This window comes from Vipera berus (genome assembly GCF_964194415.1).
Source record: "Vipera berus genome assembly, chromosome: W".
NCBI classification, from domain to species: Eukaryota; Metazoa; Chordata; class Lepidosauria; order Squamata; family Viperidae; genus Vipera; species Vipera berus.
Window position 1 is genome coordinate 50,035,397 of NC_138210.1, and position 27,891 is coordinate 50,063,287.

General features: G+C 44.7%; 2 protein-coding genes across 6 annotated transcripts; both read right to left on the minus strand.

The window, feature by feature from the left end:
* Positions 1-4,125: 4,125 nt before the first annotated feature.
* LOC308675970 (uncharacterized protein) lies at positions 4,126-10,217 on the minus strand. Its single transcript, XM_081341661.1, has 2 exons — positions 10,026-10,217; positions 4,126-6,815 (listed from the first exon to the last, which is right to left on the minus strand). The coding sequence occupies exons 1-2, from the start codon at positions 10,078-10,080 to the stop codon at positions 5,620-5,622; spliced, it is 1,251 nt and encodes a 416-aa protein (XP_081197787.1). The 5' UTR covers positions 10,081-10,217; the 3' UTR covers positions 4,126-5,619.
* A 2,992-nt stretch (positions 10,218-13,209) lies between these two features.
* LOC308676719 (apoptosis-associated speck-like protein containing a CARD) lies at positions 13,210-27,664 on the minus strand. Of its 5 annotated transcripts, XR_014028354.1 has the most exons (5): positions 27,368-27,664; positions 26,564-26,623; positions 16,141-16,226; positions 14,160-14,255; positions 13,210-13,942 (listed from the first exon to the last, which is right to left on the minus strand). XR_014028354.1 is itself a non-coding variant. In XM_081342720.1 (4 exons), exons 1-4 carry the CDS (start codon positions 27,642-27,644, stop codon positions 13,794-13,796), a joined length of 447 nt encoding a protein of 148 aa, XP_081198846.1. In that variant the 5' UTR covers positions 27,645-27,664; the 3' UTR covers positions 13,210-13,793. The 5 variants fall into 5 exon arrangements, 4 of the variants coding, with proteins under 4 accessions (XP_081198846.1, XP_081198845.1, XP_081198843.1 ...); XM_081342720.1 differs by lacking the exon at positions 16,141-16,226 and having other exon boundaries at positions 13,210-13,807; XM_081342719.1 differs by lacking the exon at positions 16,141-16,226.
* Between the last annotated feature and the right edge of the window lie 227 nt (positions 27,665-27,891).

Here is a 27,891-nt window from a genome sequence, read left to right on the forward strand (position 1 = left end):
GAGAGAACCAACTTAGAACTAAGGAGGAATTTCTCAACAGCAGGAACAATTAACCAGTGCAACAACTTGCCTTCAGAAATTATGGGTGCTCCATCACTGGAGGTTTTTAAGAAGAGACTGGACAGCCATTGGTCTGAAATGGTATAGGTAGGGCTTTTTTTCTCATAGAACGCTCAGAACGGAGTTCCGGCACCTTTTTTGGATGGAACCTTGTAGGATAGGCAAGGTGGGTTGTATGACGTGTGAGTTCTGGCACCTTTTTCTTTTACAAAAAAAGCACTGGGTATAGGGCAGAGGTCCCCAATCTTTTGGGCACCAGGGACCAGTTATGAGGAGACAGGTTTTTCCATGGACCAGAGGGGACGTGGTTTTGTGTGCTGCCTGCATCCTGCAGATGGGGCTTTGCTTGTTTGTGCAGACTGGGTGCTGGCATGCCACAGCCCAGTACTGGTCCACAGACCGGGGTTTGGGGAGCCCTGCTATAAGATCTCCTGTTTAAACAGGGGTTTGCTCTAGAAGACCTCCAAGGTCCCTTTTCCAACTCTGCTATTCTCTTATACTGCAAGTATTTCAGATAATTAAACTTGAAGTGACTCATCAAAATACATCACGTACCAAGATCTGACAAAGGTTGATTAAAAGGAGATAAGGCTCATGATATCTTGTGTAGAATGTAATGTATGCGATTATCTGATGTATTTTTTCACTGACACTTTTATCTGATGAGAACAGGAAGAATTTTTTTTACTTTTATAAACATGATGCACTGCAGACAAAGCTTGTGGGTTGTAGGAAATTACATTTTTAATGAGCCATTACTGAGAAACATTGGTGAAAGCATATGGTTACAATAAATCTGAAACACCATCAGTACAAAATTAATAAACTGCACTGGGGCAAATATTCTATACACAGCCTTTTTACTCACTTGTTATTCAAGAGTAACACTAATAAGCTTACTTAACATACAAAGGATAGGGATGTTTCTATTGCTCTCTATGAGAAGGGGCAGCAGAAATGGAAACAAGGCTTTTGTTACATTGTTAAAACATAATTTTTGATTTCAGACACATTTTTTGCCCTATTTTGTGAGTTTTAACTTAAGTGCTATCATGGTAAGTAAAGCAATGTTTTAAATTTCACATTGCTCCTCAAATTCGTTGTAGGAATTGCTCTATCTTATATTCTAACGCGGTGGCTCAGTGGGTTAGGACGCTGAGCTTGTCAGTCAGAAGGTCGGCAGTTTGGCCGATCGAATCCCGAGTGCCGCATAACAAAGTGAGCGCCTGTTACTCGTCCCAGCTTCTGCCAACCTAGCAGTTCGAAAGCATGTAAAAATGCAAGTAGAAAAATAGGGACCACTACGGTGGGAAGGTAACAGCGTTCTGTGCGCCTTTGGCGTCTAGTCATGCCGGCCACATGACCACGGAGACGTCCTCGGACAAGCGCTGGCTCTTGGGCTTTGAAATGGAGATGAGCACCGGCCCTTAAGAGTCGGAAACGACTAGCACGCATGTGCGGGGGAACCTTTATATTCTAACACCCCATTGTTTGGTATCATATTTCCCCATGAGTGCCAGTTTGGTGATGTAATGAAAGCATCAGTTGAGTTCTAGTTCCACGGCTCTCGCTTTAGACACAAAGCCAGCTGGTTATGATCTTGGGCCAGACACCTTTTCTCAACCCTAGCAAGGAGGCAACGGCAAATCACTTGGCAAAACCCTTGCCAAGAAAACTGTAGGGAATTGACCAGTCTCTGAGAATCGGTACTAACTGAATGAAAAAAAAGAAGTATTTTTGTAAATTTACGGTTTTGGGATAACTGGGTTACAGCAACTTAATTGTTTTGACCCTGCTGGCAACTACATTTTCTTAAAAATTGGAGGAGGATGGATTGACATAGAAAAAAATGGATGATTTCTCAGAATTATGCAATATGTGTGATTAAGTCACGAATCAGTAGAATGCGGTAGGAATTAGTTAAGGCTTTGAAACCAGCCAAAGATATCTACAGGTAGTTCTCGACTTACAACAATTCATTTAGCGACTGTTGAAAGTTACAACACTGAAAAAAAAGTGAGTTATGATCTTTTTTTCACACTTACAACCACTACAGCATTCCCATAATCATGTGATTAAAATTCAGACATTTGGTAACTGGCATGTACTTATGACTTTTGCAGTGTCCCAGGGTCATGTGATCACCTCGTGACCTTTTTGACAAGCAAAATCAATAGAGAAGCCAGATTCACCTAACCACAATATTACTAACTTAAAAACTGCAGTGATTCACTTAACAACAGTGGGAAGAAAGATCATGAAATGGGGCAAAACTCACTTAACTGTCTTGCTTAGCATTGGAAATTTTGTGGTCAGTTGTCGTCATAAGTTGAGGACTGCCTGCATTTCCTTGTAACCCTGACTTTATTAGTGAGCTGATATAGTTACTCCAGTACAGACCCAGTATGTAACTGATACAGGATTTGTGTTTCTGTACCCTGTTAATTATCTGGAAGTGAAATTCAACAGGCCTGTACATTATGTCCGTGACTAAATTATTTTAGCAACTGATTGGAAAGTTGTTATTTTTAGCAAAGTGATTCTTTACGACGTCTGAGTGAGAAATGGAGACATAACACAGCAGTGAGACAACAGGCAGAAACGATGATAGGGACTTTTTGTGCACCGAAGCACATATATTTAATCTTGCAAAATACCTGGGACAGAAGTGGGTGCAACACCGAACATGCCAGGCTATTCTGCAATTATTGTCCTATCCCAGGAACACTAGGAATTTCAAGACTTTTGTTCTATTGTAGAAAGTTCTCGACTTATGATTGTTGAGTCCTGCTGGTCGTTAAACAGATCACAAGACCGCGCCCAATTTTGTGATCTTTTGTGTGGTGGTCGTTCAGTGGATATGGCGGTTGCAAAGCAAATGCCGCCATCATTAAATGCTGTGGTTGTTAAGTGAATCCATTGCCCACAATGGGAGTTTTTTTTTTTTGCTGAAATCTGGAAGTAACCACCAGTTTCTAGCATAAAAACCCACTGAATAATCCTGGTCATGTGACCGTGGGACCATGCAAATCGCTGTAAATAGGCTCTAGTTGCTGAGCAACCCAAATGCAATCCTGTGACAGCAATGAAGGGCCTATCAGAATTTCAGATCTGGGTCATAAGCAGCCCTGGGGAGGCTCTTTGTCCATTGCTAAGTGACCCATCATAAATTGAGGTCTACCTGCATTCTTTCTGCCCTAACTAAAGAGGGAATCCATAAAACTCACAGTTCTTACTACCTTGTGATTATTTCTCTAGCTAGTTTTGTTTCAAAAAGGAAAGTGACTTCGCCATTGTACGACTCCCCTATCCAAACACGCAACTGCCACAATGAAGCAATCAAGTTGAGAACTTATCTATTCCAATGTTGTCACGTAATACTAGGACCAGACCACAGCCTATTTCAAACATGTTACCTGATACAGGAAGTTCAGTCTCAATGACTGAAACACTAGTTTCTGTGGAAATGACTAAGTTACAGGTATGTGTGTTAAGTAGGATGCATTTGATTTCATTTTGGTTTCATCCTGGCTCTTACGAAGTTCTGAAGCTAATTCAAGAGCATTGACTAACAACCCCCCCCCAAATTTGTCAACGATCTGATGATTGACTTAATTACTGAGAAGCTCATATGTGACTTTTGGAGATCACCACCTTGTCTAATTGCTCGCTTCTTGAGATGAGTCCATGAGATGTCACAGGCTCACCACTAATGATGGTTCCTCCCGCCCATGGTTTTTGTAGTAAAGGGTACACAGAGCCTGAAATGGATCTTGTACGAGTCATCAGCAGAAAAAGTGAGCAATCCTATAGATTCCGAACAGTCACACCTCTAGAAAGATTGGTCTGTTCCATAATGATAAAAGGGCATTTATAAGTTTTTATAGTTATTCTAAAATCCAATCAATAGTCAAAATGTCTCAGCTCTCAGACATAATTTTACAGTCTGGCAATGAAAGGAATTACTTTGAATGAGAACTGCTGGAAGATCAGTATGGAGTTTTATGTCAGTTTGTGGTGTGTGTGTTTGTGTGTGTGTGTGTTGTCTGTAGTTATCATAAATATGCCATCTGAATAATGTAAATATTAATGAAACTTCTTTAAAGGGTTAATGAATATTTTCTAGATAATACTGTAATTAGCTCAATAAAAGAAGTTCAGAGTACAATTTTACCTTTACTTCAGGTTACAAAAAAACCAAAAACCCCAGAAAATAAAATCCTACTATGCTTTCCCTACAAAATATGAACAACAAAAAAAATAAGATCCTAAGAAAATCCTTTTACTTTTTCTCAGAGCAGATGGAAAACTAAAACCTGCCTATGTCCTGACCAGTATGGTAACAAAAAAGCAAAGTTAAGCAAAGTAATTAGCTTTGGGTTTCATATACCACATAAAACAAGTTTGATCCAGTAGCAGAATAGAATACTTACATTGTGTTAGTTAACATACAGGTAGTCCTTGACGTGCAGCCACAATTGGGACTGGAAGTTCTTTTATTAACTGATGAGGTCGTTAAGTGAATCACATGACCACACCCCATTTTACAACCTTTTTTTGCCAGACTGTTTAGGCAACTCATGCAGTCATTAAGCAAATCTGGCTTCCTCCATTAACTTTGTCGGAAGCCAGCTGGGAAGGTTGCAAATGGCAATCATGCAATTCCGGGACACAGCAACCGTCTTAAAATACAGGCTGGTTGCCAAGCAACTGAATTGTAATCACATGACCATTATTGGAATGCTGCGATCAGTCATCTCTTATTGGGCACTATCGTAACTTTGAGGACTACCTGCAACAAGATGTCAAGTTGATAGCTCTTGACACTATTGTGAATTGTCTATAATGGAAACCCTCTGAAGCTGCCTGGCCTTTGTCTTAGGGACATACTGCATAAATCCCCCCCAAGAAAACTCTGTAATTTAGGGAAGTGGCTCCTTTAAACGAGCATGCAGGTGGAATCATGAAGCGGACCACCCATTCACTTAGTGACATTTACTAAGGTAGAAATATGGCTTGTAAGTCCTTGACTTACAACCATGTGCTTACTGACCATCTGAAGTTACGTGAAAAAGGTGACCTGTGACCCGTTTTTCACCATTACGACCATTGTGGCATCCCCCACGGGTCACATGATCGAAATTCAGATGCTTGGCAGCTGGTTCACATTTATGACGGTTGCAGTGTTCCGGGGTCATGTGATCACCTCTTGAAACTTTCCGACAAAGCAAAGTCCATGGGGAAGCCAGATGCACTTAATAAATGTGTTACTAATGTAAAAACTGCAGTGATTCATTTAATAACCGTGGCAAGGAAGGTCATTAAATGGGGCAAAATTCATTTAACGGCTGTCTTGCTTAGCGGCAGAGGACCTGGGCCCAATCGTGGTCACACATCGAGGACTACCTCGATGTAGTTGGCACCATCTCAGAAACAGCTTTAACCGTTCAGCATAAGATGCTATTCTAGGGAATCCACCGTACTTGGCAACGATTCTGCCTCTGACTGGGACTGGAGCCCTGGTACTTAAAGGCCAGCTGCCGGGCCCTGGGGCACACCCTAGGAGAGTAGCATATTAACACTGGTCCCCAAGTTAAGGACAGAAACCTGCTCTTCCCCTGGGTGGACGTGGGCCAGGTGACGAGGAAACTGCTGCTTGTATCGGAAAGTTTTCCCACAGGCCGAGCAGGCGTAGGGCTTCTCCCCCGTGTGGATTCTCTGGTGTTTGACCAGTTTGGAGTTGACATAGAAGCCTCGGCCACACTGGGGGCACTTGTAGGGCTTCTCCCCAGTGTGGATCCTCTGGTGCTCGATCAGAGACGAGCTTTGGGAGAAGCACTTCCCGCACTGCTCACACCGGTAGGGCCGTTCTCCGGTGTGGACCCGGTTGTGCGAGACGAGATGGGTCTTCTTCTTGAAGCGCTTCCCGCAGAGGGGGCAGGGGAAGGGCTTCTCCCCTGAGTGGGTGCGCTCGTGCTTGAGCAGGTTGGAGCTGAGCGAGAAGCGCTTCCCGCAGAGGGCGCAGCTGTACGGCTTCTCGCCCGAGTGGGTGCGCAAGTGCTTCACCAGGTTGGAGGTGCGGCTGAAGGCCTTTCCGCACTCCCGGCAGGGGAAGGGGGTCTCTCCCGTGTGGGTGCGCTGGTGCTCAGTCAGAGCGGAGCTGCGGCTGAAGCCCCGTCCGCACTCAGGGCAAGCGAACGGCTTCTCGCCTGTGTGGATCCTCTGGTGGCCCATCAGGGTGGAGCTCTGGGAGAACCGTTTTCCGCACACGTTGCACACGAAGGGCCTCTCGCCTGTGTGGATTCTCTGGTGCTCGATGAGCACGGAGCTCTGCGAGAAACTCTTCCCACACTCCGTGCAATGGAAGGGCTTGTTCACTACTCTGTGGGGTGCGGTGGGTGGAAGAGCAGGTGGGGGTTCCAGGATCCCCAGGAGGTTGATGAAACCTGGAGGATCCTGGGAAACCTCTTTCATCCGGCGTCTTCTCACCTGGCTTCTCCACCTCTGGTCTTCTACTTTGGCCTGGTTTTGGCAATCCTCAGCTCTTGAAAAGTTATCGGGGTCTTCAAGCTCTGCCTGCTCTTTCCAGCCTGCATCAAGGACCCCTCTTGGTCTTTCTTCTCTCTCCATACTCCCCAGCATTAATCCTCTCTGCTCCAGGCTCAGAGTGGCTTCTAGGCCCTGCTTCTCTAGTCCTCCCTCTGGGGCTTCCATCTGGAGATCTTCCATCTCAAGAAGACTTCCAATCTCAACACCTGCAGAGAGTAGGAAAAAAAGAGTACAAATAGTTCTCAGCTTACAGCCACTCAGTTAGCGACCGTGCGAGGTTACAAAGGCACTGAACAAAGTGACTTACGACCAGTTTTCACACTTAACAAACATTGCGGCAACCCCATGGTCACGTGATCAACATTCGAATGCTTGGCAACTGGCATGAATTGATGACAGTTGCACTATCCCGGGGTCATGCAATCCCATTTGTAACCCTCCCAGCACATCTTCTTCCTTCTGTCCTGGCCACTTTTTACAGAGGTACAACTGAGAGTGTTTTAACCAACTGCATCACTGTTTGGTTTGGTGGTAGCAGTGCCTCAGATAGACAGTCCATACAGAGGGTGGTAAGGACAGCTGAAAAGATTATAGAACACTCACTTCCCGTTATTCAGGATACTGCTTATAAGTGTTATGTGCTTAGAGCTCAAAGCATTGTTAGGGACACCACATACCCACTTCACAGTCTGTTCCTGTTAGTTCCCTCTGGGAGGAGGTTTCTAAGTATTTATAGCAAAGCTACTAGATTCTGTAACAGCTTTGCTCCTTATGCCATCCATCTTGTAAATTTGCAGGATTCTTTTTTTTTGCCATGTATATTTATACATTCGAAGTGGACTGTGATGTTTCTCTGTGTCATATACGCGTATGTATATGGGTATATGCGTAATGGGTTTTTTTGATAGCTGAATGGAACGAAATTTCATTTTAATGTATGCTGATTAGTGTACATTTAAAGTGACAGTAAAGTTTCTATTCTATTCTATTCTATTCTGCTGGCTTCCGACAAGCAAAGTCAATGGGGGAAGCCAGATTGGCTTAGTGACCGCATGATTCTCTTAACAGCTGCAGTCATTCTAACAACTGCTGCAAAAAAGGTTGTAAAATGGGGCAAAAAAATCACAACTGCCTTGTTGTCATAAGTCAAGGAGTAGCTGTATACAGATATCACTTTCTCCTAACTGGAGCCATTTTCTGCATGGAAAGTAATCTCGTATCCAAAACAGCTGTCAGTGACACACTTGCTCCCTTGACACCCTGGGATCTTTTCACTCAAACCTTCCACCCCAGTTTTCAGTGGCCCAAATCCCATGTTGTCCTAAATGTGGGGCATATTTGGGAGGAGGTCAGTCTGATGCCTCTCTTTTTAATAAGCAAGGAATGCTAAAACAACCTTCTCCAGATATGATGGGCTGCACTTTCCACAACACCAGCCAGTACGTCTACTGGCTCAGATCACTGGGGATTATAGATGTTGTAGCTCCCATGACCTTGTGGAGTCCTTAGTGCTCTTTGAGCTTGGTGGCTTTCTTGCAGACATTTCATTACCAATTTCATTAAAATCAATGAAATTTTGTTTCATTATCAGTGCACTGATAGCAGTGTCCCAATATCTAAGGGACTGCCACACAGAAGAGGGGAATCAAGGAATTCTCTAAAGCACCTGAAGGCAGGACAAGAAGCCATGGATGGAAATTCATCAAGGAGAGAACCTAAAACTAAGATGAAATATCTTGACAATTAATCCGTGGAACAACTTGCCTCCAGAAGTTGTGGTTGCTCCAACACTGGAGGCTTTTAAGAAGACACTAGACAACCATTTGCCTGAAATGGTATAGTCCAGGGGTAGGCAACCTTAGCTCTTTTATGACTCATGGACTTCAACTCCCAGAATTCCTGAGCCAACATGGCTCAGCTTGGAAACCTCTCCCTTTCCCCTCAACATGGGTGGCTCAGGAATTCTGGGAGTTGAAGTCCACGAGTCATAAAAGAGCCAAGGTTGCCTACCCCAGGTATAGGGGTTTCCTGCTTGGATTAGAAAACCTCCAAGATCCCTTCCAATTGTGTTATTCTGTGATTCTGCACTGAGGATGTTATCTACTTAGGTAATGAAACATCTGCAAGAAAACCACTCAGCTCAGAGAGCACCAAGGACCTCACAATTCAACCCTGAGCTACAAATATTCTAACCACTCCCATAATCTTTCTACAAATCCATATATTGTTTTTCACTTGTAGAAAGCACAAGGCAGACAGGGAATCTTGTAACTAGGAATCCTTCATTGAGAACATAAATCCAAATAACAGAAAATAGAACTGCAGAAAGCGCATCTCAACATGGCAGATTCTTTTTACAGTAATCAGAAGGCAGGCAGTAACACAACTTAGATTGGCCCAGTCTAATTTTCTGGGTCTGCACAACAGAGTGAACCGCTACATTGCATGCCAGGCTAACGTGATATACCAGCTTGTGGCCCAGTGCATCATGCTATCACTAGCTATGAAATTCAATTCATCTGTGGCTGAAGACAGCTGCTACCTGGCCTTGAGATGTTCATTGGGCTGGTTGGAAGCTGAATGCAAGTTAAGCACTCAGCCTGCAGAATTTAATTTATAGGGCTTGGGGGGTGGGGGGGAGCCTTTAGTGTAGCAATTAAACAAGCAGATGCTAAGAACCATTCCCAATCCTGAATCTTTTTAGCATAGTGCAGCAAACGGGCAGGTTTCAAAAGAGGAAACAGAAAAATTTGCAGATTTCAAACAGCTGCATCTTTGCAATTCCTGGCATGCTGGAGCCTTGGGCAACTAAATAATCTACTTAAATGTTTTCCTATGGTTCAGCTTTTCTAACCGGCCAATTGTTCTTCCATTGTGGTACAGAATCAGTAGAAAGAAAGAATTGTAACCCCATATGGAGAGCATAAATTTTTTAAAAAAACATAATATATGAATAAATTAATGCGCTGCCTGTCATCTTTGTTTAAAACACTCCTGTTTTAAAATATCCCTTCCATCTCCACTGTCTGTCTCACTTCCTCATTTCTCAACTCCCCCAAATGCCTTCCTGCCAGTTATACAGCTTAAAACCTAGTTCTGATATACAGAGCCAAATATTATTCTGATTTCCACTTTCTTGGCTTTTTCAAGACTACATCAAGTTTTCAAGCTGTACACAACGAGCCTGCAGAAGAGTCCCATATAACTAAAAAAAAATCTTGCATAATTTGGATACTAATAAATTGCACCAGCTTGCTCGGTGATTTTGCCTTGCGTAGACAGTATGGAGCTCTTAAAACTGATCCCTTATTTTCAGAGGTTATAACCTCGCATAAAAGAAATCGGCAGCGTCTGTCTGTTTTCTCCGCTCCGCTTCCAATGGCTTCAGGCTCATTAGATGGGCTCTTTCTTCTTACCTTTGTCTCTGGATTTCTCCCTTTCTTGCGTCCCTCCTAAATGCTCCCTTTCCATCTCAAGATCGTCCTCGTATCCTGGGAAATGGATTTTGCGAAATCCTCACACTTTTCTTTTTCTTTTCCTAAGGCACAATCAAAGAGCAGTTGCAAAACACCAGACAGTTATAACAATCCTGCGGCTTTGCAAATAGGTAATGCCTACAGAATGATAGAGGGAACCCAGTGATGACGTCATATCCTTGAAGTTCACATGATGCGGGGGGGGGGGCGAATTAGAGAGGGGCGGGAGAGAATTTTGGGGACGGTTGCTAGGAAACCAAAGGAAACACTCTAGATAAGGACCGTTGAAGGGGAAAGGAATTCAGATGAAGGGAAAGGAATTCAGACGAAGGGAAAAGAATTCAGGCCCGGGTCGATAGGGTTGCTCTGAACCAGCCAGGCAGCCTAGTCTCCACAAAAAACCTCCTTGAGCACTGCCTGCTGAACTTTTATTCACCTCCAACATTACAAAAAACTCCATCAGTCTCATACAACATAGGATACATAATTGGATACATAGATAATTGGATACATACATAGTGAGAACTTCTCAGGAGCCCATGAGATCATACAAAAACAAGATACTAACAGATATATGTGAAAGCTTTATCATAGCGTTTCCCAAACCTCCCACATGCCAGCCTGCCCGTGAGCCAGGAGAGTATGCTCTGCACCGTAATCCACGTGAAGGCCAGTTAAGGGGGGTTGGGAAAGCTGAAGGCTGAGAAACCAAATTCTTGGGAGGCCAAATTCTGGCCGTTCCCACAGACCGGGGTTCGGGGGAAATGAGGAGTTTGCTTCGGATGCATTACGAAGAATGAGAACAGCCTTTTATATATATACATATATAAAATATACAACCGGCAGAAATTCGACAGGAGAAGTATTTAGAGGGCACAGCTTCGTGGAGGAAATCTGCTTATCTTGATTCCCTACCTATTTTGCAGCTGCCAAAAAAACTAAATGTGTCCTTTTAGAATGGGGGAATTTTAAGTTGTCTGCAGAATCTTAATAAATTTTTGGAGACTTTTAATGTATAGTCTAGAGCAGGGGTAGGCAACCTCGGCTCTTTTATGACTCATGGACTTCAACTCCCAGAATTCCTGAGTTAGCAGCTGACTCAGGAATTCTGGGAGTTGAAGTCCATGAGTCATAAAAGAGCCGAGGTTGCCTACCCCTGGACTAGAGGAATGAATAGAGGAATGGACCCAAATCTCAGTACCCTAGGGCAAAGAAGGAAGAAGGATAAAGGAGAATATTTGTCGCTCAGGATTGCTTTTATTTAGGATCCTATTATGATTTATGTTGATTGGTTTGATTTAGTATCCTATGTGTCACTGAGTGTTGTATTTTATGATTTATGATTATTGTATTTTATGATTATGATCATGATTTATCACTTGTTGCTTGTATGCACACTGAGAGCTTATGGGCCGGAGACAAATTACTTGTCTGTCCAATCACACTTGGCCAATAAGGAACATTTCTATTTCTATGGTATTTCTATTTCTATTTCTGTTGTCTTCCGGGTGAGATTCAAGGTACTGGTAATGGTGTTCAAGGCCCTACATGGCAGGGGTCCGGAGTACCTTAGGGAGCACCTGCTGCCGGCATCAACTTCCCTCCGCCCTGTGCGCTCCCACAGAGAGGGCCTCCTCAGGGTGCCACCAATCAGAGAATGTCGATTGGTGGCCCCCAGGGGGAGGTCCTTCTCTGTGGGCGCCCCGGAGCTATGGAATCGGTTGCCGGTTGAGCTCCGGATGGCGCCCGACCTTCGCTCCTTCCGTCGCGATCTGAAGACACTCTTATTTGAACAAGCCGGCCTGGCCTGATGGGGGATGGCTTGGGTTTTTATTGTCATTTTTAATATATGTATTTACTGTTTTTAGTTGGGCACATGTTTAATTCTTTTTAACTTTTGTATTTTTGTATTTTTTATATATCTGCCCTGTTCACCGCCCTGAGTCCTTCGGGAGAAGGGCGGTATATAAATAAAATTATTATTATTATTATTATTATTATTATTATTATTATTATTATTATTTATTATTATTATTTATTATTATTATTATTATTATTTTAGGATCCTTGGTGCTCTCTGAGCTTGGTGGGTTTTTTTGCAGACATCTCATTACCCAAACTAGATAACATTAGCACTGATGATGTGACCTAGTCCGGATTATGAAATGTCTGCAAGAAAGCCACCAAGCTCAGAAAGCACCAAAGACTCATGGAGGAAGAAGAATGCTGGAGTTTTTGTTGTTTGTTTTCTTCTTCTTAAAGTATTTTTTCAACAGTTGCTATTCTACAGTTGTAGACAGCTCATTTCCTCTTGCAGTAGGTCAAAGGGTTTAAAAATACAACTGCCAATCTGCTGGCTCAAAATACCCATCACCCTTATTCAGCTATGAATTTTTTTTTAAAAAAATTGCCCTAGTGTACAGGTTTGTCCTAGTGTATAATGTTTGCTATAAAGCTCTGGAACAATTACTTTATAATAGCATATGCCAACTTGTTGATAAGGTCGTCCCTTCTTTTCAGTCTGGGTTCCACGCCAAGAGAAGCTGCTGCAAAAAAGTTTTGGCTCTTACTTCATTTATCAAAGCTGGATTCCAAAAAGAACTAAATCCTGTAACTGGCTCTCAAATCTATCAATTTATCAGAGTGCTTGTTAATTTGTTTTGGTATAGTATATCTGTATTGGTCAATAAGATGTAATATAATGTGTCATCACATACAACCACAATTTATGTTGACCTCCCACCATTTTCTACACAGAATTGGCACGATAAGATAGCCCAGTAGTTCCATTGTGAAATGAGAGGAGATGAAAGATATCCTCGATGAGTTGCCCCAAGCAAATAAATAAATGAAGCAATAATTCCATTTGAAGTCTTACAGGTTACAATGTATTATTATATTACAATGTATTATAATAACGCATTGTACTCCACTTAATTACAAAAAAAGGAAACGTGTACTTAGCAAAAGGTTGCTCCGAAAAGCTTTTTTATGCCTTCAAAAATTATACTGTTTAGGTACAAGGCTAGAAAATGAGAGACTGTGAGTTCTAGTCCTGCTTTAATCACAAAACTCAGCTGGGTAACTTTAAGCTAGTCGCTCTCTCTCAGCCCAATGGGGAAAATAGGAGGAGGAAGATATCTTGGATACGTTCACCACCTTGGAGTTATTTTTAAAAATAATAAATACATAAATAGATAACATAAAGAATGGCTAATTGTAAGCCAGTTTCTGGGACATGAAGCCCACATAAGTTGTTGAGGTTGATACGCACTGGTTTATATTATAATACTGTGTTTCCCAGAAAATAAGAGCCAACCAGAAAATAAGCCCTAACATGATTTTTTCCAGACGCTCGTAATTGTTCTGTTCCAGCCTACTACCGGCCCTGCAGAAAAGGCAGGGACAACCCCTTTACAAAAAGGCAAGAGGCTGGAACTAAGCCTGCCAAATTTATTGACATAAAAAAGAGCAAACAGAGCAAAACCAAAATACAAACCATGAAACAGGAGGTATTCAAACAGTTGCCTTCAGCAAACCAGCCCTCCCACACATTCCGCTTTTAAACAGTTCAAGGCGTGGCTTCTCTCTGCCTCCTTCCAAGGTGCCCCATTGCCTTCCTCTGTTTACTCCTGATTGACTGCCTCCTGCGTTGGGCGTCGTTGAACAGGGCCAGATGTTGGGTCATCTTCATCCACGCTGTCAGGCTCACACAGCTGGGTCTGCGTAGTAACCAGATGAGAGGGGCCTGGCTGAGGGCTCTGCCAAGACTCAGGACTGTCCTCTGCAGGCTCTCCAACACCCCCCTCCTTCTCCTCTGAATCGTCCGACCCAACTGCCGAACCCACAGGCTGACCCTGAATCACAACAGTAATACAGTATAAGCCCCACCCCAAAATAAGCCTGTTAAGATTGTCAGCCAGACGGACACATTTAGTACCATAGTTTCCCGAATATAAGCCCTAATGCATCTTTTGGAGCAAAAATTAATATAAAACCCTGTCTTATCTTAGGGGAAACACAGGATAATATAAATAGCAGCTGTTGCTGGTTCTGATTTTTCTGAATGCTTACCTAAAATGTCAACCAGGTAACGGTTTCTCTGTCCATTCATGTCCGACTCTAGGGCACAGTTCTCATCTGTTTCTAGGCCAAGGCAGCCAGTGTTGTCTGAAGACATATTGCATTATGAAATGAAATGAAATGAACCTTTATTGTCAAAGTACAACTATGTGTACATTGAGATTAGCTGAGCCTCCCTTTGTGCTCCCACCCCCCAACGCACATTGACAACAAACCCTCCATCTTACTACACCATGTGAACCAACTACACCACACACCGGCCTCCCAAGTCAATTCTGCATAAAATTCACAAAAGTTATTTCTCATTCAAAAGCCTAACAGCCCACGGATAAAAGCTGTTTTTCAGCCTGTTGGTGTGGCTGGCTATACTCCTATATCTCCTACCCGATGGTAGGAGAGTAAAGAGATACCGTCCAGGGTGTGAGTCATCCCTGAGAATTTTCCTCACTCTTCCAAGGCAGCGAGCCCTGGCGAGGTCATCCAGTGGTGTCAGGGGACAGCCCACAATGTCTTGTGCTGTGCTCACCACCCTCTGTAATACTTTCCTGTCCGCGGCTGTCAGACCAGCATACCAAACCACAATACCGTACGAGAGGACACTCTCTATAGTAGACCGGTAAAAGAGGGTCATAAGCTGTTGTTCTACCCTGTTCTTCCGCAAGACCCTGAGGAAGTGAAGCCTCTGTTGGGCCTTTCTAGCCACCTGGGTTGTATTAACTTTCCAGGTCAGATCTTCACAGAGGTAGACTCCCAGAAATTTAAAGGAGGAAACTCTCTCCACACAGTCCTCCCCGATGTAAAGTGGGGCAGGTTCCTCCTTTTTTCTCCGGAAGTCTAAAGTGGTACTTGTCTAGTCACATTTGCATGCCTTCGAACTGGTGGGTGGATAGGAATTGGAGCGAGAAACTGGAGCTCACACCATTGCCCGGTACTTGGGACTCAAACCCAGACTGTCAGCTTTCCAGTTGACAAGCTCAGCGTCTTTAACCACTGAGCCATCGCACCCCCACAAAATGTCAACTAATGTTGTGTTATCATCCTTTTATAAAATCCAATTGCCCAATCGACAGCACAGTAATATCTTAAGATAAGATAATCCTTATTGTCATTTTTTACTGTGGGCACGATGACGCACATCAAAAATGAAATTTAGCTGCCCACTCTCAAAGTGAAACACATACATGACACACACCTAATATCTTCTCTAGCCTATGCTTGTTTATTTATTAATTAATGGAATCCCCCCCCCCCAAGAAGTGAATGCGCTCAAGACAGCTTACATAACTTAAACATACAACACAATACACAATCTATATAATAATTATATAGAAGAAGCAACTAAGATGATCAAAGGCCTGGAGACCAAAATGTGTGAAGAATGGCTACGGAACTTGGGTTTGGCCAGTCTAAAGAAAAGAAGAAATAGGGGAGACATAATAGCAGTGTTCCAGTATATGAGGGGCTGCCACAAGGCAGAGGGGGCTATGTCTTTGGTTGGGCTGTTTACTGTTAGCTTGTCTGGCAGTTCCTTGATTAGGAACTGATTGTTTACTTCTTGATTGTTGATCTGATGTTAATCTTGATGTTAATCTATGCTCATCTAGATGTTGATTGCTGGTAGGGAGCTGTTTTGGTCGTTTTGTTCTTTTTTTGGCTCTTTGATTATCTCTTTTGCACTGTATGTAGATGTTATTTGCGTCTGAGTCCATTAATGGCCAATTCGTCAGAATGCCAGGCTTCCAGGAAAATGGTTTAATTTTCCATCTTCCTTGTTGCTTCATCTCCCTTCTAGGTCTTTGATGAGAAATGGATTTATGGCCTCCAGTGCATTGTACATTTGATCTTTGCACAGGCGGTTCCAGCCAGGAACTAACTTGTAGAGCTCTCGCATTTTTGCCTGATTAGTTTCCTGCGAGCAGATTTTTTGGTACTGTTCTTCGTTTAGGATGGAACCATGCAATTTATCCAACACCTGTTCCACTGTGGTAGTTCGCTGAATCAGCTGCTCTCTGAACCGGTCGATGAAATGCTGGTGAGAAGAACTAGACGGCTGATTCCCTGTCAAGAAACGACAAGAAGACAAGAACTCTGTACATGCTCACAGGGTAGTCTTACATTAGCTGCGAACTCATTCCCTTTGCCTCAGAGCCAGTGTTTCCCATCCCGAGCAGCTTTTAGACGAGTGATCATCCACTCCCAGAATTCTTGGCGATGGCCTCTCTGGCTACGGCATTTGGGATGTTGAACTCCCCACATCTGGAAGTTGCACAGAATGAGAAACACTTCTCGCGGCCTTGGGAACGGGAAAGAGCAAGCTTATGGTTTCTAACAGCATTTTGAGTCCTTCTCCAATAGTAGAATTCTATTATTCTAACATAAAAACGAAGTGTTTTAGAGGAAGTGGTAGATAGAAGTCACTGGGATGGGAAACAAAGTGTGCAAAAACAGCATCCTTGTTTATGCTGGCTAATTGCTTGAGTTTGACTTAATAATAATAATAATAAGTCGGAAGGGACCTTGGAGGTCATCTAGTCCAACCCCCTGCTAAGGCAGGAAACCCTATACCATTTCAGACAAATGGCTGTCCTGTCTCTTCTTAAAAACTTCTAGTGTTGGAGCATTCACCACTTCTGGAGGCAGGTTGTTCCACAGGTTGTTCCACTTCCTTCCTGTGGAGACACATCTGAATTGCCCTGCCTTGGCCAGCTTATGTTGTATGGAAAATGGCTTTGGGGAAAAAACCCAGATATTCTTACCTATGCATGCCAGCTCTTGTCCCCTGCTATAGTTGACAATTACAGCAGTAAACCTTTTTTTTGAAAGGGAGAGAAACTTCTCATTTTTAAAAAAATCATACAGGAAACTTCTTAAAGTTTCTAGGAAATCAAATTACCGGTACATTTCACATTGCTGTTGTATCAGTTATTTATGAATGAGTGATAGCAAACACAGCAAGTATATATGTAATTTTTCATAGGGACTTTTCTGTTCAGGGAGTGCATATAGACTGCACAAGAGTGAGACTTAACGTGGGTGCCATTCCAATACGTTTTTCAAGACTGCATTTTTCAAAGATTGTTCCCTTTGTTTATTTTGGTTCTACTGTAGTCCAATTGTTAGAAAGAGCAGAACTGGACTACAATTGTCAGACAAGGAAAAGAATGCTTTAAAAATGTTTTAAAACCCCAAATATCACAGCCAGAGTGGCCATTGTCAAGAATTCTGGGAGCTCTTTCTAAAGCGATTTTGTTCACAAACTTTACAGGCAAGCTTCCCAAGAGAATAGAATAAAATTAAAAGCCAGATACAGTTCCATAGTTCATAAATGGAAAGAAAATGATGTAATAATATGATAGCTCTTTGAGCTATCTGGTCTGGACTGAGGGGTTTAATGTTTTTAAATTGTGATTTTAATTTTTGTGGCTAGACTTAATTTAATTTAATTTTAATTTTATATTGTATTGTTTTTAAATTTTGCCTTGTAAACTGCCCTGAGTCCTTTGGGAGTAGGGCGGTATATAAACCGAATTAATAAATAATAAATAAATAAATAATAAGTGAAAGTAAAAAGGTGAGACTTTTATAAGAAGTTTAAAAATGTCAAAATAATGTGAGGCATATAGTTGATGTGTTAGAGTTTTTGGAAAGGAACAACCAGATTTCTGCGGCGCTAATTTTTTTAGATGCTGAAAAAGCTTTTGATCAGTTGAATTGGCAATTTTTGATGAAAGTTTTAGATAAAATGAATTTTGGGGATAAATTTTTGCAACCAATTAGGGCATTATATCAAAAACAAACTGCCCGAATAATAGTCAACAATAGTTTGACTGAAGCATGTAATATTGAGAAGGGCACAAGGCAAGGGTGTCCGTTATCGCCTTTACTATTTGTGTTAACATTGGAGATATTACTAGTTAAAATACGGAATTCGGAAAGAATTAAGGGTATACAAATTAGAGATCAGGATTATAGATTGAGGGCGTTTGCAGACGATCTGGTTGTTACAGTGACCCAGCCAGAAAACTCTGTTGTGGACCTGATGGAGATAATAATGCAATATGGGAGGGTTTCTGGATTTAAAGTTAATGCACAAAAAACTAAAATTCTGGCCAAAAATATGACAGTATCACAAAAGGCTCTTTTAGAAGGATTAACTGGATTTGAGATTGCTAAAAGGGTCAAATATTTGGGGGTGTTTTTGTCACCCTCTAATACTAAGTTATATAAAAATAACTATGAAAAATTATGGGGAAAAATTCAAAAAGAAATGGAGAGTTGGGAAAAATTGCAATTGTCTTTGCTGGGAAGAATCGCAGCAGTGAAAACGAATGTCCTGCCTAAATTTTTATTCTTATTTCAAATGATACCGGTTCTTAAGAAAGATTCTAATTTGGAAGAATGGCAACGGGGTATCAATAAATTTGTTTGGGCAGGGAAAAGGCCACGAGTTAAATTTAAGATTATGCAGGATACTCGTGAAAGAGGAGGTCTTAAAATGCCCAATCTTAAATTATATTATGAAGCTGCTGCGTTAGCAGGTATAAGTGATTGGATTAATTTGACACAAGAGAGATTATTAAATCTTGAGGGCCATGACTTGTTATTTGGCTGGCATGCATATTTGTTGTATGATAAGAAGGTAGATAATGTGTTTAAAGTGCATATTTTAAGACAGGCATTGTTGAGAGTTTGGAAGAAGTATAGACATAAGTTAGATTACAAGATGCCGTTGTGGGCAATCCCAAAGCACGCAATAGAAAACATAAATGTTGGATTCAAACATGATGTGACTACATATAAGGAGATTTTAAGCTTGGAAAGAAATGTCTGGTGTTTGAAGCCGTACAACCTCTTGCGAGATGAGAAGATTGTTCAAACTTGGTTTCAATATACTCAGTTACGGGCCAGGTGGAAAGAAGATCAGAAAATTGGTTTTGCAATGATTGATGAAAATTTGATAAAGCAAATTAGAAATCAGGGTCCAGCACATATCAAACGGATATATCTTGCATTGATAGAAATTGACTCAGAAACAGAACTTGTTAAGGATTGTATGATAAAATGGGCCCAGAACATCCAAGAAGTTATTACAATGGACACGTGGGAAAAGATCTGGGTGAGGAACGTAAAATTTACACAAGCTCAAAACCTAAGAGAGAACTTTTATAAAATGTTTTATAGATGGCATTTAGATCCTAAAAAGCTTGCAAGTATGTATCCGAGGAATAGGTAGGGGAGGGGGAGGGGGGGATTGTCAAAGATAAAATGTATTTTAAAACTTTTCAATAAAAAAAAAGAAGTTTAAAAATGTCTTTCAAACTTGTGGAGCTCTTTCTAAGGCGATTTTGTTCACAAAACTTTGCAGGCAAGCTTCTCAAGAGAATAGAATAAAATTAAAAGCCAGATAAAGTTCCATAGTTCATAAATGGAAAGGAAATGATGTAATAAGTGAAAGTAAAAAGGTGAGACTTTTATAAGAAGTTTAAAAAATGTTCTTTCAAACTTGTTAGGGAATGGTTGAGTAATACTGAATACGTTAGTGACAAAGGTCTGTATTGTGTAAGAACTGCAGAAGATAGCAAGGGTCATAAACATCCAAGGAAGAATATTATAAAATATGTGAGAATGAGAAAGAGGGCTCATGAAATTTTAAGAAATGCAAGTGGAAGCCATGATCATTTTAAAGGTATTTTAGGAAAAAGATGCACACCTTGCTGTTTCTTTTTTCAATTCAATTTACTGAATACCTATGATTTTAATGTTTTCTATAGAAATTGAAAGAAAGACAGCAGGATTTTTTTTTAACATAGGCACCAAAGGAAAAGGATGCCTGATAAATTAGTAGGTTTTCTTGTTTCATTTTTGAAGAAGCTTTGCCAGAAAAAAATTCAAAAGGTGATTTTGGAAGATCTGGCGCTTCAGTTTGCAACAAACATGGCCACGGGATAAGATCCTGCAAATTATTTCTCTACTACCAACTCGAACAGATGCTCACCTTCTTGATCTGGATCAAGCAAGAGGCTTTGACGGGCCCCAAATTCGCCCCCTGAGGGCTACACAACATGGACTTTGAAATACTCACAATATGGTTCTTGTAGTACTGTTACACTGGCCAACTAACATGGGTTTTCTTGTATTTTAAATTTGCCCTTTTCAAAATGTATAGCAAATGATTTGCCATAAACTTTAGCCTTGAAGAAAAACCTCCCTTTTAGATAAGAGTTTCATTTTTCAGCTGTTCTCAAGCTTCCATGAACAAAAGTGAGTGCAGGTAATTCTCGACTTACAACCACAATTGAGCCCCAAATTTCTGTTGTTAAGTGAGACATTTGTTAATTGAGTTTTGTCCCTTTCTACGACCTTTCTTGCTGCAGTTAAGTGAATCACTGCAGTGGATAAGTTAGTAGCCTGATTGTTAAGTCCCCACTGACTTTGCTTGTTAGAAAGTCGTAAAAGGGGATCACATGACCCTGGGACCAACAGCAACGGTCATAAGTATGAACCAGTTGCCAAGCACCTGCATTTTGATCACATGGTTAGGGGGATGCCGCAAAGGTCGTAACTGTGAAAAACTGTCATAAGCCACATTTTTCAGTGTTGTCGTAACTTTGAATGGTCGCTAAATGAACCGTTGTAAGTAGAGGACTACCTGAATTGAGCTCATGGATGGGAAATGTTGAGAATGTATCTTATCTACTGTATATCCATTCTGACATTATTCTTGGCCAATGTTTCTTTTGCTGTTATCCAGACGAACCTTTTAGAGACCGAGTGCCCAAACTGCAACCCAAAACCCACTTATGTATCGTCGTGTGCCAGGTGGGTGTGGCCCATTGGGTGGGCGTGGCTGCAGTGGTAATGGCAGACTGGATGGGACTAAAAAGTTCAATCAATCAATTCCAACTTTGCGAGATCTTTTTTTTTCCCCGTGAGAAGTTGAAATTTAATTTAATTTAATTTAATTTATTAATATTTCTATACCGCCCTTCTCCCGAAGGACTCAGGGCGGTGTACAGGGCAAGAATAAAACACAGAGATTTACAAAAGATAAAAGATAATTAAATACATGCCCAGTTAAAAATACAGTAATACATAAAAAAAATATAGTAAAAAACCCCACCAATCCCCCCTCAGGCCAGGCCGGCTTGCTCGAACAAGTATGTTTTCAGATCGCGGCGAAAGGAGCGAAGATCGGGCGCCGTCCGGAGCTCAACCGGTAACTGGTTCCATAGCTCCGGGGCGCCCACAGAGAAGGATCTCCCCCTGGGGGCCACCAGTCGACATTCTCTGACCGGTGGCACCCTGAGGAGGCCCTCTCTGTGGGAACGCACAGGGCGGAGGGAAGTAGACGCCGGCAGCAGGTGTTCCCTAAGGTACTCCGGACCCCTGCCATGAAGGGCTTTAAACACCATTACTAGCACCTTGAATCTCACCCGGAAGACAACTGGCAACCAATGCAGCTCACGGAGCAGAGGTGAGACATGGGAGTATCGGGAGACTCCCAACACAACTCTCGCGGCTGCATTCTGTACCAGTTGGAGCCTCCGGGTGGTCCTCAAGGGAAGCCCCATGTAGAGAGCGTTGCAGTAGTCTAGACGAGAGGTCACGAGCGCGTGAGTGACCGTGCATAAATCATCCCGGCTTAGATAGGGCCGCAACTGGCGCACCAGGCGAACCTGGGCGAAAGCCCCCCTAGTCACAGCCACCATGTGATCTTCCAAGGTGAGCCGTGAACCTAGGAGGACTCCCAAGTTGCGAGCCCTATCCACGGGGGGTAATAATTCACCCCCCATAGAAAGAGATGGAATATCCGAATAGACCCGGGATGAAGGTATGCAAAGCCACTCGGTCTTGTCGGGGTTGAGTTGAAGTCTGTTCCTCCCCATCCAGACCCGAACCGCCTCCAGGCAACGGGACATCACGTTGAGGGCATCACTGGGGTGGTTTGGGGTCGAAAGAAAAAGCTGGGTATCATCAGCATACTGATGATACCCAACTCCAAAGCCACGAATGATCTCACCCAGCGGTTTCATGTAGATGTTGAACAGGAGAGGCGAGAGGACCGACCCCTGAGGAACTCCACAAACGAGAGACCTCGCGGTCGACCTCTGCCCTCCTGTCAACACCGACTGCGAACGTCCCTGGAGATAGGAGGAGAACCACTGTAAAACCGTGCCTCCCACTCCCAATCCCCTGAGACGCCGCAGCAGGATACCATGGTCGATGGTATCGAAAGCCGCTGAGAGGTCTAATAGGACTAGAACAGAGGAATGACCCCTGTCCCGAGCCCTCCAGAGATCATTCACCAGCGCGACCAATGCCGTCTCCGTGCTGTGCCCGGGCCTGAAACCCGATTGGTACGGGTCTAGATAATCCGCTTCATCCAGGACCAAAGGGAGCTGATGCGCCACCACACTCTCAACAACCTTCGCAAGAAAGTGAAGGTTGGAGACCGGACGAAAGTTGTTCAATACAGCTGGGTCCAAGGCAGGCTTCTTGAGGAGAGGCCTCACCACCGCCTCTTTCAAGGCGGCAGGGAAGCTACCCTCACTCAAAGAAGCTGATATAACTGCTTGGAACCAGCTGCGTGTCCTCTCCCGGGCTGCATAAACCAGCCAGGAAGGGCACGGGTCCAATAAACATGCGGTGGAGCTCAGTCTCCCCATAATCCTGTCCACTTCCTCCGGAGTCACAGAATCAAACTCCTCCCAGGTGATATCGACAAGACCGCCCGTGTCCTGATCGCCAGACTCTGCCCAGTCAGAGTCCAGACCGGTCCGAATCCGAGCGATTTTGTCCGACAGATAATTGTTAAACTCCTCGGCACGACCCTGCAAGGGTTCCTCCCTCACCTCTTGATTAAGGAGGGAGCGAGTCACCCTAAACAGGGCGGCCGGGCGATTATCTGTGGACGCGATAAGGGTAGCGAAGTGATTAGACCTCGCCACCCTTATCGCAGCAAGACTTAATGTAGGTTCTTAGTCGCAATCGGTTGGATTCGGATCGGCTGGACCTCCAACCGCTCTCTAGGCCCCGTCTCCGATGCTTCATCTCCCGGAGCTCCGCGGAGAACCATGGAGCTCGACGGGATCTGCATCGGGTCAGGGGCCGCAAGGGTACAACTCGGTCAAGAGCCTCAGTGGCTGCCCTTTCCCAGGCTTCCACTAAGGCATCTGCCGAGCTGTGAGTGGGGGAGGCAGGTGGGGACCCCAGCGCTGCCTGGAATCTCTCGGGATCCATTAAGCGTCTGGGGCGGTACCATCTAACTGGTTCCACACACCCACGGCGGGGGGTAGCAAAGCGGAAGACCAGCCGCAGGAGATGATGATCGGTCCATGACAGGGGCATAATAATTGGAGAGCCCCCACCAAGATCATCTAACCACCGACCAGATAAGAAAACTAGGTCAAGGGTGTGGCCTCCCTCATGAGTCGGTCCTGAAATTACTTGCGTCAGGTCCATGGCCGTCATGGAAGCCATGAACTCCCGAGCCAACTCAGATGATCCTCCCAGAGATGGTAGATTGAAGTCCCCCAAAACTATAAGTTTCGGGAACTCAACCACCAGCCCAGAGAGGACATCGAGAAGCTCAGGCAGGGCTGCTGCTGCGTGACTAGGCGAAAGGTACACCAGCAGCAAGCCCAACTGCGCACCAGGGCCGCATCTCAAAAAGAGAGACTCACAACCGACTATCTGCGGAACGGTGGCCTCCCGCGGACCTAAGGTCTCCCTCATAACAACAGCCACTCCCCCACCCCTACCCTGAGCCCGAGGCCGGTGTAGCACCCGGAAACCTGGTGGGCAAAGATCAGCCAGAGGAATACCGCCCTCTGGGCCCAACCAAGTCTCCGTGATGCAAGCCAGGTCCGCCTGCTCACACTCGACCAAGTCACGGACGAGAGGAGCTTTATTGACGACAGACCTGGCATTCAAGCACACCAGCCGGAGCCCAGGAGGCTGCACATCCTCACTCCCGGGACCTCGGGGCAGAACCAGAGGGTCGGAACGCCTCACCGCTTGCAAGTAGCGGAGAGGCCTTCCCTGAGATCGGTACGGCCCTCTGTTCCTGCACCTGCTGCCATTCCCTAACGTCGTGGGAATGGGTAATCCCACGACTTGCCCTGGAGCCCCGGGGGCAACCGACCCCCGCTCCTCCCCCCCGCGATCAATCCCGGACCTGGCCTGAACAACGGTTGTTGGACTACCCCCCATATCCAAACAACCAGAAGAAGTTCCCACCCCCCTCCCTAACCTCCTAAAAAATTTAGCCAAAAACCTAACCAGGGGCCTCTTAATTGGTTTATATCGGAGGCCCCTATCTGTGCCCAGCCATCTCTCAGGGTCCCAACAATCGGGCCCTTCATCAAGAGGAGGTGTAAAAAGTAAGGCGGGTCGCTCCCAGGATGGGGGGGCCCCCCTGAGGGCGAGTAAAACCGTGCTAGGATAAGTCAGACGCATGATGGTTATTAATTAAGTCTGACAAAAGGCAGCAAGGCAGACCAGATCGATACGGGAGGATCTCAAAATAAATCGAAGGCAAATGACCAGAGTGCCAGCCCAGCTCCACTGCCACTAGAGCTGGAAACCCCGGAACAGATCGAATCCCGCCCTCTCACGGCGGTCAGGGCCGGGGAGCAGCCTGGTACATGCAACCGGGGGGGGGGGGGAAGCAATACCGCCCAGAGCTCTCACCTCTGGGGGCAGCAGATGTAAACTCTCAACCATTCTCCCACAGTGGTTGTACCCCGGACCTTCCAAAATTATAGGGGAGGGGAGGAGAGAAGAGGGAATTAGAGCAAGGGAGTCAGCGAAATACATCAGGGCTGATAAGCCTGTCGAGATACAGAATGGTAGGAGAACTCCGGTTACAGTTCAAAGTCATGTTGTAAGAGGACCAGATAATAGTCGGCCAGGAAGGGAAACCAAGACCATGGTAGTTCAACCGAACCACAAAACATGGTCTAGTCAGTTTCTGGCGGCGCAGAGGTTAAAATTGTGTCTCATTAACGTCCGAGGCATCAGCGTCCGCATTCCCCCACCAGGCCAGGTCGCCATACCAGAGAGGCCGCGGTACTCCACTCTCCTCGCCGCCAGCCATCTCAGACACCAGCCAGGCAATATCTCCACCACTTGGACACTTCTACGCCAACGCTGCTCCAAGCCGCGATTCATAGTTAGTCAGTCAACACGCGGCTCTCCCAAGCAGCTGAAAGGCGCTCCGGAACACCACCAAGCTCTAGAAAGTTGTCCCGGGCTCCGCAGGCTTCAGAACACCACCAGGATCCGCAGACTCCAGCAGGGGCCGACAATCAGCTGGCCGACAATCAGCTGGTCCATCAGGGGCCGACAATCAGCTGGTCGGAGGAGCGCAGGCCTCCAAAATCCTCCGCCCGGCTCCAACGAGTTCTTAGTCAGGCTCTCAAAACTCTCAAACTCCCCCGGCATCAACATTCACTGGTCGGCGCCGCGTAGAGCAGAGCTCCGAAAAATATCTAGGTCTTCCCGGCACTCCAGCCGCCTCCGCTAAGATTTGCCGAGTCCGCCGATCCCCCGCGGTCCGACAAACAGCTGGTCGTGCGGCACGGGGAACTGCTCAGCTCCTCCGCGTCCTCTAGGGCCTCCAGCAACTCTTCCGGGCTCAGATGGAAAACCTCGGAGAGTCCGGGGCTCGCGGGGCTCGCGGGGGGTTCACGGGGCCAAAAGATAATAATCCAGAAGCTCACCTCGTCCCCCATCCCATGTCCATCACAGGGGAAAATCCTGTGAGGCTCCCAAAGGTTGCCACATTGCCGGAGCTCCGCACGGAGCTCAGCCGAGCACGTCCGCCATCTTGGGCATGCTCAGAAGTTAATGATTGATTGAATCTTTTTTTTTTTTGCACACGGCAGCAGAGGCCTAAAGCGAAAAGGTTTTATAAAACCCAGCTGAAGGCCTAGGACTGGGGCGACAGTACGCGTGCCCACAGAGAGGGCTCTGCATGTCACCAGTGGCACGTGTGCCATAGGTTCACCACCACGGTTCTATACAAACAACTTTGAAAAAATAAATCCAAGGTACGAAGTGAAAGCTAACGGGTGAAATGAGTCTTTATAAAATAATATGACCAACACAATCAGCACCTTTCACATCAGGCTTTTAATTCAACAATGGGAAGAGACGGATTTCCAAAACTGGGTCCTGAAGAGAAAATGGTGCCCATTTTTCTTTGCATGTTTTATGAATATATGCAAATACGTTGCCTTTACCAAGGTTTTAGTATAATCTCCCTACCGTTCTTTGGGGTTTTAGAGAGAAATCAGATATTGTTGTGAAACTGAAAATTGCTTAAATTTGTACTAAGCAAACAGTCACCCGGGTGGATTCCTGCCTACTGTTGGAGAAGTTAAGGGACTCACCAGCTAGTCTTGAGTGGGTGCTGAGCTGAGGCACAGGTTCCTGAGCAGCATTGCGGGCATCTGGAAGGAGAAAGAAAAAAGGTTCCGTTCTTGGCCAATGTTTCTTTTGCTGTTATCCAGAGCACAATGCTCTTTTCAATCTGAGTTGCTCACACATTATTGGATGTTTTTAATTCTTATGATATAACTAGACCAGGGGTAGGCAACCTCGGCTCTTTTATGACTCGTGGACTTCAACTCCCAGAATTCCTGAGCCAGCCAAGATGGCTCAGGAATTCTGGGAGTTGAAGTCCACGAGTCATAAAAGAGCCGAGGTTGCCTACCCCTGAACTAGACAGATGCCTTTGCCCTACTCAATCAAAACCTTTTGATGTACTTTTTTTATTAGGCAAACTATAAAAAGTGACGGTGTGATTTCTCCCCTTTGTATTCTCTCTCTCTCTCTCTCTCTCTCTCTCTCTCTCTCTCTCTCTCTCTCTCTCTCTCTCTCTCAATCAATCAATCAATCAATCAATAAGAGAATCCTTTTTAGTGGAAACGTTTCAAATAAATTGTAATTTAAAAGATCTCCCTCGTCTCGGGAATAAATTGGGGTCTAACCATACCGAGGTCCTCATCTTGAAGCCGGATTTGGCTATCACCCCCTCCCTACACACATACACACACACACACACACACACACAAATTGGGGTCTAACCATACCGAAGTCCTCATCTTGAAGCCGGATTTGGCTATCACCCCCTCCCTACACACACACACACACACAAACACAAACACACACACACACACACACACCTTTCTTACCAATTCCACAAAGAGCCACAAGGTTTTCGGCTTGCCGTCTGCAGTTGGAGCCTCTCAGCACCGCGGCTGCCACCTCCGGGGCGTAATCCTCGGTGTAAAAGTCGAGCAGGAGGTCGCTCAGATCCAGCGCGTCCGCCTTCTGCAGCCGTCCGCGGGGGATATTGTCGTAGGCCGGTTTGACCGGGAATTCGTGGAGGTTGGCTTTGAACTCTTGGAGCTCGTCCTCCCTCAGATCCTCCAGCGTCTCCTCCAGGCATTGCTGGATGGATTTGGCCATGTTCGCGCCCCGTCCGTCGGGATGAGCCCCAAACCACCAGCCGGTTTGAAGTGGAAGGTGGGGGGGGGGGAGGAAATTAGAAATGGGAGAGAGAGAGAGAGAAAAAATATCGTTTCGATTTCACTCCTTTCAGCGGGTCTTCCTGATCCGGTCTCCGGAAAAGGGAGGACCCACGGCTGCCTCGGAACTGCTGGTTTATCAGCCTCTTTCAACGTTTTGTTCCCCTTTGCTGAAGAAACGGAGCTGG